Source organism: Poecilia formosa, unplaced genomic scaffold (assembly GCF_000485575.1).
Source record: "Poecilia formosa unplaced genomic scaffold, Poecilia_formosa-5.1.2 Scaffold206, whole genome shotgun sequence".
NCBI lineage: Eukaryota > Metazoa > Chordata > Actinopteri > Cyprinodontiformes > Poeciliidae > Poecilia > Poecilia formosa.
In genome coordinates, this window is record NW_006800145.1 from 496,119 (window position 1) to 506,963 (window position 10,845).

General features: G+C 39.1%; 2 protein-coding genes across 3 annotated transcripts in view; one reads left to right on the forward strand and one right to left on the reverse strand.

Annotated features, from left to right (window-relative positions):
* The window catches only part of LOC103148478 (methylcytosine dioxygenase TET2-like), a 29,996-nt gene extending 24,790 nt beyond the window's left edge, over positions 1–5,206 (forward strand). For both annotated transcript variants that reach the window (XM_016679273.1, XM_016679272.1), the window contains one exon: positions 340–5,206. In XM_016679273.1, the coding sequence (XP_016534759.1) occupies positions 340–1,682 (1,343 nt within the window). In that variant the 3' untranslated portion in view covers positions 1,683–5,206. The remainder of the gene's footprint in view (positions 1–339) is intronic.
* Positions 5,207–5,480: 274 nt separating this feature from the next.
* The window catches only part of LOC103148505 (inorganic pyrophosphatase-like), an 11,270-nt gene continuing 5,905 nt past the window's right edge, over positions 5,481–10,845 (reverse strand). Inside the window, exons 2-9 of the mRNA XM_016679231.1 lie at positions 10,427–10,576; positions 9,936–10,022; positions 9,703–9,829; positions 8,004–8,131; positions 7,817–7,902; positions 7,668–7,737; positions 5,966–6,005; positions 5,481–5,876 (exon numbers count right to left, since the gene is read on the reverse strand). Coding sequence (XP_016534717.1) covers positions 5,854–5,876; positions 5,966–6,005; positions 7,668–7,737; positions 7,817–7,902; positions 8,004–8,131; positions 9,703–9,829; positions 9,936–10,022; positions 10,427–10,576 — 711 coding nt within the window. The 3' untranslated portion in view covers positions 5,481–5,853. The remainder of the gene's footprint in view (positions 5,877–5,965; positions 6,006–7,667; positions 7,738–7,816; positions 7,903–8,003; positions 8,132–9,702; positions 9,830–9,935; positions 10,023–10,426; positions 10,577–10,845) is intronic.

The window sequence follows — 10,845 nt, forward strand, 5'->3', positions numbered from 1 at the left end:
GAGGTTTACTGCGATATGCAATTGATATTGTGATATTAAAATTGTGTTCCTAACCACTGTATTCATGCCCCATCCTGTGTTGTAGTGGTGTACCCAGACTCACCCTCATCTTTAAAGTCAACAGGATGAAAACAAACCTTACACCTGTCCCTGCATATAATCATTTAGTAGAAGTAACTTTCAATCAGTCCAACTCCAAAACAAGGGTTTGGCTCAAAGTGAAAACAGTAAATTAATTAAATAGTGCTTTTTCACAGCACTATTTAATTAATGAAAAGACTGACTGGTAAAACGTCACATGAAATCAGTTTGTTTTCATAAGTTTTTTTTGTTTTCTAGGTGCTGTGGGAGCCCCCCTTCAGTCAGGTCACCCATCATACCCCCTCGGGGTCATGCCGCAGCAAATTCAGCAACCACAGCACCAGGGCATGTACCCCCCTTATCCTTCCTCACCAAACGCTGCTCTCCCAAGGTTCTCTAACAGTCCTGGCTCTTTTCCAGGCTCTCCAAAGCCAGGAAGCATGTACACCGCTCAGCCATCAACACCAGCCAGCCATTTCCTCTCTTCACTTCCAAACTCATACATGAATGGGCCAAATCGTCCACAACCAGGTCACCAATGTAACGGAGGAATGGCAGTTGAAAGTTACCATCAGTTCTATGCACCAAACCAAAATCAGCTGGACGTGTACCGCCAACAGCGGCCAGCGTTTTTCCCCGAGCAGCAGTATGGCGTCCAACAACGCTTTGAGCTCAATTATCCATCTAGGTACAGTCAACCAGGCTTCCAAGTCAATGGTTACAGTGCCATGCGTCCACCTCAGCCCATGAGACACTATGGTCCTTTTGGCAACAACAGAACCTCAGATGCCCGGTTCATTGACACCCTAACAGGAGCGCCCTCTGTTCATGGTGGCATGGATTATGCACTTGCTGTAAGTAAAGCCAATCAATTTGGAGAATACCCAAGTTCATACTTGCCTCAGAGTCCACACATCCCAGGCCGTGATTCCTTCCCTATGCAACTTAATACAGACGTGGCCATGCCTAATCCACAGATGCTCCCAGCTCAAATCAGCAGTGGCTGCTTAAACCCTGAAACACAGTCAGGGTTGGGTCTTCCCAATGGTGGACAGATAGCCTCCAATATTAAGTCGGAGCCTGGAGCGCCTCAGACACCCACAACCCCCAAAAAACCAGAAATGTGGTCAGACAACGAGCACAACTTCTTGGATCCTGAGATCGGTGGTGTGGCTGTAGCTCCAAGTCATGGCTCTGTACTCATTGAGTGTGCAAAACGAGAGCTGCATGCCACAACGCCCCTCAAAAACCCAGACCGCAACCACCCAACACGCATTTCCCTTGTCTTCTACCAGCACAAGAATCTGAATGAGGCAAAGCACGGGCTGGCCATGTGGGAAGCTAAGATGGCAGAAAAGGCTCGCGAGAAGGAGGAAGAGGCCGAGAGGAATGGCGGGGAAGGGACTCCGAGCAAGAGCAGCAAGAAGGGGGGGAAGCGGGAGCATTCGGAGTCTTCAGAGGCTACCGGAGAACCGCCATACAAGCGTTTTATAAGGGCACTAATGGAAGGATCGTCATCATCGTTCACAACTAATACTCACGTCATGACAACTCCATATGCATTCACCAAGGTCACAGGGCCTTACAGTCAGTTTGTGTAGAAAACAGCCTCTAAGGAACTTGAAGGTGATGCAACCCAAACCACATGCATCAAATCGCTATCGGCAACCTTCCGATGGAAAAACAAATGTGCTATGTTTCTCAACTCACACAGCCGAGCTTTACTAGTTGATCCTACTGAGGTAACTTGCAATACCAGAAAAACAGTGGTGCTTTCAGTCTAACACACAAGGAACTTTTTCAGCTGAAAACAAAGTTTCTTTTAATGGTGGCTTTATTTTTCTTACAAAATTTCTAATATTTGCATAAAACACTGACTTTCAAAAGTCTAAGACTCACGGTGCTGAAAAGTATGCTTATCACCACTTTCAAATGCCTTCACACTAAAACCAGACTACACTCTACAAGAGACTCACAGTTCATCTACTGGTCACTGTCTAAAATCAACCGACAGTGAAATCATGAGCATCTCCATCATTTTTAAGAAGTCAGTGTTTCTTAAGAGCACTTTTTTTTCTTTAATTTTTGAGTTTAATGTTTCAGACATTAAATGAAAAATTACAATCTCATCATGCTGTATAGCAAATATGTACAGGTGCATCTCAGTAAATTAGAATACCTTCAAAAATGTAATTTATTTTAGTAATTCAGAGCAAAGCAGTTAAACCCACTTAATAGGCCCATTACAGAGTGATGTATCTGAAGTGTTTATTTCTGTTGCTTTCAGTGATTATGGCTTACTGCAAATGAAAACTAATTTATTAGCTTCTTAGCTTTTCTTCATAAAAAAACAATCAAGAAATTTTTTTCATATTGAAATCTGGGTCTGTATTAAAGTATGTCTTTGTTGACGGTTTTTGCATACATTTCTGCATCAGCACAGTGTTGCATTATGCTGACTTGATAAACCAACAGATGACTTGGGTCCTCAAATCATAACTGAATGGAACTTTTTTCCTTCCTCTCAACTTTACATCAATTAATATTGGAGCAGCTATGTAAGTAATTGTAACAAGTATCATAATAAAAGATCTAATGATCATTTTAAGCTCTTACTATTGATTGTAGCAAACCTTAAAATCTAACAGCGTGTTTGCGATTGTTATTTTGCTCTTTCCTCTTACTTTTGGTTTCATTTTGAATAAATGTAATTATTGTGTTGTGCTTCTCGGTGCTACAGCTGCACTATTTAATGTATCCATGTAATGAAGTGGTATGTAAAAGTTTTATCTTGAGATATATATTTGTGCTTGTGAGGCTTTTCTTATGCACTCTTATAGACATATAGTCTTTTAAAACATTTTTAATACTTTTTGGGAACATCAGCGATATGTTTTATTATTATTTTTATTGCTATTGGAGCAGCTCCAACAAAATAAGAGAAGAAAAAAAAAATATTAGGTCAAATAACTCATTGCTATTTGATACCAAGTCAGCAGTACACACCATGATTGTGCAAACCATTTTATATACATATCTGTTTTAAAAACCTTTCTTTGTTGGCCTTATGTAGAAGAAGATAAATTTTATTTCGTTTCTCTATTTGCTGGCAGCCATAGCAACCTGAAGTAACAGAAAACTGTGATATATGTCAGACTGTCGAAATGAATTGATGAGTCTCATGTTTTGAATTGATACAATTCAAGTTCCCAGTAATATTGTAATTTATGGAGATGCATCTTTTGTACTTAGTTCAAGTACCTGGAAAGAAAATTAACGTGTCATCTTATTGGTGCTTTTATCACTATCTGGTGTTATTTATACTGTAAAATTGAGCCATTCATGTGGTGCATTCTAAACATTTTGGGGACAAAAGTATAAATATTTTCTCTTTAGTTTTTAGCAGGTTTACTTTGCTGTTCTTTGTGACTGTTTTTATAGCTCCTTACTGTAGATTCTCCAAATATCCTGGCTTGTGAATATTACATGTAGTTTTATGTCTGTGGTGCTCAGTAAATGTGCTTGTATACACTGAGGAACACAAAACAGGGTAAGCTCAGTGTCAGAGGGCAGCTGACTTGCTGTTGTGATCGAATTAAGACAGACAGGTGATATTTGTACAGTAAGTTAATTTACCCATATTGGACTTTTGGGATTTATGTTGTAAATTATGCCGGGTGTCATTGTGTTTCTTTAGGTTTCAACTGATTAATTTCAACAAGGTGCTACTCAGCCTAGTAGAAATGTACAATGTGAAACTTTTGACGAGATGAAAAGGCTTATAAATGATGTACAGCATAAACCTGTCGTATACCTCAAAACTAGCTCGGCAATAGGATTATTACATATCGGTCATTGTCTGTGTGCTACTTTCACAATATTAGGCCACCAAAAGGCGAAAAGGAAGCTCTTGTTTTTACTTTCAGTGTGCTTTGAAAATATTAGTTGAAGTTTTAACATTACTGTAAAATCAGGGACATTTTTAACTAATTATGTGTGCATCTTTCGCAAATCTGTGTTCAAACTTTTTTTTTTTTCCTTTAAACAGTCGGGGACTCGTTCTGAATCCTGACTGTGTTCTTGTTTAATAGATTACACATAAGTTCAAATAAAAAAACAGATGCTATCCTGCAAAATTTCTATTTTAGCTAGTGAGAGGGTATTTTCTTCAAAATTAATCAACATATATGCACTCAGTTGTCAAAAGGGAAAGATAATGACTAAGTTAAAGCAATCTGTTTGCCTTTGCCACGCAAGACCACAGCAGTGATTGATGCGACTGCACGTTTTGCGCCTGCATGTTAGTAAATTTAATTTATAACCACTGAGCAACTTAATTATTTCTTCCACTTAATTATGGCAATTTAACTGAATATCAGTCGTACTTTAATGAAAACTCTCCCCAGTTCTTTCACGTATTGATTTCTTTGAAAGCACTTCATTTATTTTTTATTAAAAGAAGTATGTAGTAAAAAAAAAAAGTAATGTTTTATTTAAACAAATTGTACATGTGTTTAAAAAAAGAAATAAATTATGTTACATTGTACATAGCAAGAATTTGTATTGCAGGAGTACAACTCACTGACATTCATGTTAGGCTCTTTTTATTCTGTCAAATAGACCCTTGGCTCCACATATATGACCTTTAGAATAAATTTAAAAAAAATTTAATAACCGGAGCTTTTCAAGGTGAATGAAATGAAAATGATAATGGATTATCCAGGAAGTTTTATTTTTTATTTTTTTGTAAATACTCACTTTCACAGCAATGTTTACAGTTATAGAAGCTAGCTCAGTTCTTTAGAGGCTCTGGTTTATAATCGTTGTGTAAAACGAATCCTTCATAATATTAAAGAAAAAAAAAAGGTTGGATTATCATTGTACAGGACCCAGCTACAGTAGCAGGTTGTCGATGAGAAAGCCGAGGCACCAGAAGCGGGTTTTAAAGCATAGCCATACTTGAAGATGCTTCAGAGTGTTTCTGAGTGAGTCAACTTTACTTGAATGACTTTCCTGACTTAACCTGTACATTTTATGTGCTGAACTGAGCGAGGTTAAGCCAGCACTTTGTACACACTTGGTCTTTTTGCAGTTAGACACTAAAAAAAAAAAAAAAAAAAAATGTTTTCAGCCCAAGTTCTCTCGAAGTTCGGTATGCTAAAACAATAAAATGAGGTTGGCTGTTCATACTGTAAGTATTGTAATGTACTGAATGCAGTTTATTCGAAAGCTGTTAATTGTATCATTCCTGATGTTGCCGACATGTGGGTGTTCCTTTTTTTTTTTTTTTTTTAATAAAACTTATATTTATTTAAAGCAAATAGCTTCATTTTTTCCCCCCACTCTATTAAGGTGAATAAAGTTTTTTAACTGGACAATAAAAAAACGCTGCACAGAAGCCAAGTTCAGAACCTTTTTTTAATTATTTATCCAATATTAGAAACATATTCTTGCTGTATACAAAATGTCGGTCGCTGAAAAAACAATCCAATTTCTGGTCACTGCTCTCGGGGGAGTACGTACTTTTCTCCAAGTATTACCAACAAATATACCCCAGTGCACAACCAACTTAGTGTATCGCTTAAAAGGAAAGCATCACCCAAAAACACAAGTGTTGCATGTCTTCGTTGGCCCATACAGTTTATATATGACATGCCACTGCAAGTGCGTATAAAAAATAAATCTGCCTGCATACAAGAAAAAGCAGCAGGATACATGATACTTCAATTCATGTTAAAGACGATCTGATGTTTCCAAGGGAACTTTAGAACTTCATACGAAATGCCATTTGTCCACTGCAGGAGACAAGAAGATAATTTAGGATGCAATCAGAAATGTAAAGCACTGAACATGAGATTGACAGATAAAATTATTTTCTGCTTACCTTCTGCAGACACAGGATGTGCACTACCAAAAGCAGGAGCCTGAAAGTGAAATCATTGAGATGCGGATTACTAAATTAGATTCCAAGTTGGATTTACTGTTCCCCCAACCCCACCCCAGATGTTCACATACTCTCAAGAGTATTGATGTCATTCATTTGGAGGATTAACTATTTTCTTAATCATCTATTCCAGTTCGCAAAGATTATTAAAAACATGACTTGCATATAAAAGTTTGAATTTGTTGATTTTGTTTAATCCATTCCTAGTTAAAATTACACACACAGGCTTAAATATCAACATATGTCACCACTAATGTCAAGTTAGATGTCTGCAGAGAAACTGCTTGCTTTTTGCAGCCATCAACTACTTTCTCTCTGGATGTTTGGACATTTTGATAGAATTGGTTGGTTTGCGGTCACTAACCTGGTTTCTTGCAGGGTTCTTAAAGATTAAGGAGTTCCCAGAGACCTAAGGTTAGTGTGTTCTTGCCATTCTAAAAACAGTATGGAAGTATGTTTGGGATTGTCGAAACAAAACTAATCAAATCATCGGATCCAAACTGCCGTCCTCCATGAAATTTTTTTTAAAAAAGGCACATACAGGAAACAGAAAGGCTGAAACCTTTCAAACTGAAGAACTGCTTTAACACCAGTCATTTGCCACAGTGAAGTTTTAACATAAACATTGTAAAGGTTTCTACTGTGAGACACCTGCTGGCTGAAATGTGCATCACTTGGAGAAGCTGGAAGCCTTCGGGTGAAAGGTGCATGATCAGAGAAGCCCAGGATTTAATGGCTTTGAGAGCAAGTGTGGCGGGAAGGAATCAAGGAGAGGCAACAACAAAACTCTGCTCCAACTATGAAGAAATGACAGCGGCAGCATTAAGCTGAGGGCCTCTACAAAGGGACTAGAAAAGCACAGATTGGGTAGAGTGCCAGGGTTCATATATGTTTAAAATTCACTATTTTTCCAGACTCAAATTTCAAGATTTTTTTTAACGTAGTTTTTAAAAAAATTCAGAAGAATATGTTACAAAATTACTCCTTGTTAGTTTGCTTTTATTAGCTACAGGTTCTATAACATTTTAAATACAATATCCACATTGGTGTCTGAGTTTCAGACAGTGGCATAGTGCCATTTTAAAGATTTTTCGTAGCGTCTAGCATTGCTCAGATCTGCTCCACTTCAAAAACTCTTTAGCTTCTCAAAGGACTCGGCATCATGGACTGAGTGATGTTTTCCTTGCAGAGTCAGAGATTTGTTTTCTTTACTTTGTTTGACTTTTCTCTGCAGCTTAGACCCGGTTTAAGATCACAGGTCCAGCTCAACCTGAATTTGATGTGGTCCTGAAACCAAACAGGTGATGAAATGACTTATTTTTGAACAGGGTGTGTAGAATTTTGTACAAAGAGGTTAATTTAATACAATTTGGAATAAGGCTTTAACGTAACAGACTGTGTATATTTGAACCTGTGTGTATACTTTTGACCCTGTATGAATTAATTAAACTAGTGCACTTAATTATAGTTCATCAAGCATCTACTCTGGAAAAGAGTAGGTACTTTCTTTAGCTACAATTCATTTTTGTAGCAAAAGTACTAAATTAATTTGACATTTATGGCAAAGATGATTCCATGTTACTTTTAGAATCAGATCTATCTACCACTGCTGCTGCCGTAAACGGTTTTTTGAAGCTCTCACCGACTGAACGACGGCTCTGGCCTCGTCGGCGCTGAACTGGAAAGGACTGTTACAGCAGGACATGTTTTTGCTGAGGGGGAAAAAATATGATGCAAGTTCAACTTTCCCTTATCCATTTCACATGCACATACACATCTGCTTTGCTTTACCACTCAATCCCTCCAGCATTTGTTTGCTTCTGCACAAGTGCCCTCCAGTGCTCATGGGTGGACTTAATGATCTCAACTGCAAAATCCTGTCGGCAGAGAGAAATCCATTTCAGCACATTTGGTCTGAGCTGCCGCCGCCGCCGCCGGTCCACCAGCTGCTGCGCTCTGTTTATTCTCAAAACCTGACCTTGTCTTTGAATTCCCCGTTGAATCCAAACTGGTTCTCTGGCTTTCCATCGGGCACCTTGTATTTCCTGAACCACTCGACAGTAGCCTCCAAATGACCTGGTCGGCTCTTCCGAACATCTTCTATACCTGAGGGGAGGAGAGAAAAACAGAGTCGGAGATTACTCGGGTTTCCATGAAACAGATAAAGTGGATTTTATCTGTTTACACATGAAATGTAACCTGCAAAGGGAAGTTTCTCGGGATTCTAAGAATTGGCCTTAGTGGGGGAAAAAAACAAAGCCTTGACAATACACACAATATGTTTAAAGAGCACCGAATGTCAATAAATCCATGTTGACAATGAAAACTCAATGGTTATAAACTATTAAAGTACAGAGAGCTAATGTGGTGTTACCGTCTGTGCTGCTTGCTATTGCATTACCATTCAGTATTAAACATGCTTATAAATATATTCGAATATGAACAGAAAGTTGATTCAATTCAGCTTTTCAATTCAAACCATGAAATATGTGATAAATAGATTCAGAACTGTGAAATAAAACAAGTTCATTTAGATTATTGTGGCTTTCTGCTGTTAAATACCCCAAATTACGGTTACTACGATAATGAACGTATTACATTAGACGATTACAAAGGATAACTAATACACAATTATGCAGATGGTCACTGAGACCCTTCACAAGACACAAAAGGTTATTGTTAGAGAAGTTGACTGCTCAGAGTGCTGCATCCGAGCAAAATAACGAAAATTTGGATGGAAAAATAAAATGTGGTAGAAAAATGCGCAGCTTTGAGAGGATTTGTGAAGCCTATTAAAGAGTTCGGGGGACACTGACAAGAAATTAACCGTGCTGGAGACAAAGCTTCAGGAGCCGCCGTCACACAGCTGGGAGGCAATGTCAAAAGTATCTTATGTGGGATAAAGGGAAAAAAATGTACTGAAACTGTTGCTCACTGGGCCAACCAAAGTCCTCTTTGAGATAACCATGGTCAGTATTTAAGTTAAGGAGCTTTTCCACTAAACCACCTCTAACCAGTACGGTCCGTTCCGCCCCGGCCAGATTCATTTTCCATTAGCAAATCCAGCACGGCTCTGCCTGGCTGTTCTCAGATCTTCGTGCCTACTTCAGGGGTTCTCAACCTTTATCAACCCCACAGAAACCACGGGGCATCATCAAGAGGAAGAGGAGAGAACCAGAACCTAACACGGCTGCCGTTACAGTCTCTGACCTCTAGGCGCTCTCCTCACGACAGAGCTCGTTCTCCCGTGTTTCAGGTCTGACCGACTGGAGATGTGATGCAGCCACTGCATAAAGAATGCCATCTCAACATGTCACGCCCATTTTTCCCTTGGCCTTCATCTGCAGTCATCTTGTCAGAGTTTGTTGTGGACTTGAGCAGCTTGGTGTGATTTGTTCTGTGTGTCTGCGTCTAAAAGGCCAGTGCACAGCTGAAATGTCGGTCTTTAAGTGACAAATTTACATATGAATTTCACATCTTTAACTGAATCATCTTAGCCTAAATCCCGCCAGACTCCATGTTTTCCTTTGGCATAATAATAAACATTCATTCATTTATTATATAGAAGGTGAACTTCCACAATAGAGAATCTTCTCATGCTCTCCAGATCAGCAAAGCACAGATTTATTCCAGAATCGTCCTCATGGCTGTTGTGAACTTTTGCCTACGACACTCACAGTTGAGCTTTTCTGCGTCTTCGTCATTTGCATTGATGGCGATGACCTTCCAGTCCATCTCTCCCTCATCAATCATTGCCAGGATGCCCAGAACCTTGACTTGGATCACCTGACCTGGGGAGCAAACCTGAGGTTGAACAGTTTAACAGGTAAAGGTCAGATACAGAATCCAAAAGTGCACATTTCTTTTCATAGGCATGGAGATGAGTAGCAGCGTATAGACGTCTGCTTACCTGGGTGCCGATGTCACAAACATCAATGGGGTCATTGTCACCACAGCAGTCAGTTTCTTTGTCTTTGTGGCTGGGATCCTCCCAGGTCTTTATAGAGGTAAAGTCCACAAGCAAGTAAAGAACACGAAAAAGTCAAAATCTTCTCAGAAATATTCAACAGCTAACAAAATATACAACAAAATGTCTGGATTTAAAACTATTCCCTCCCTCCCCACATGCTTCAAAGTTGAGATGGCGTATTAAGGATTGTTGTATTCCTCTTCTTTAAACAGGAGGAGCAGAGGGGATTTTATAACAATTAAGTTCTTCTCCGTTCTTTTAAAGTGGGAAAACTTAAAAATTTTGCAATGTACCAAATACTTGCTGCAACAGATGGGGGAAAAAAAAGTACTTGACCCACAAAATAATAAAACCTGACAAAGTGAAGCACCTAAAATCGGTGCACTTTAAAGCATATCTGTCTTGGAGAAACGCTGCAGATTTCTCCTGACCTGTGGAAGTGCCCCATAGTTCCAGATGTATCCTTTATGAGGAAAAATGTTGGCCACGTATCTGAGTTTTCCCTTCTTCACGTCTTGTTTGATGGGATTCAGGGGCTCCTTTGTTGCAATCTGGGAAAAAGAAGCGATAAATACCGTTATCTATAAAACGTGCATTTACAACAGCGATGCACACTGACAGACAGACCGTGAGCCTAGGTCCAGATGAATTAATCATGAAATGAAGATGAAAACGACCGTACACCTGCTTTATTGTCAGACATTAGAGATGTGCCGATCAGGTTTTTTCCTCCCGATACAGATACCGATCACCCATGAGGGCCGATCACCGATACCGATCACATAATTATTTTTTTTTTTTTTTTTCATAAACACTACCGGTTACATTATGTGGAAAAAGGAACCATGAA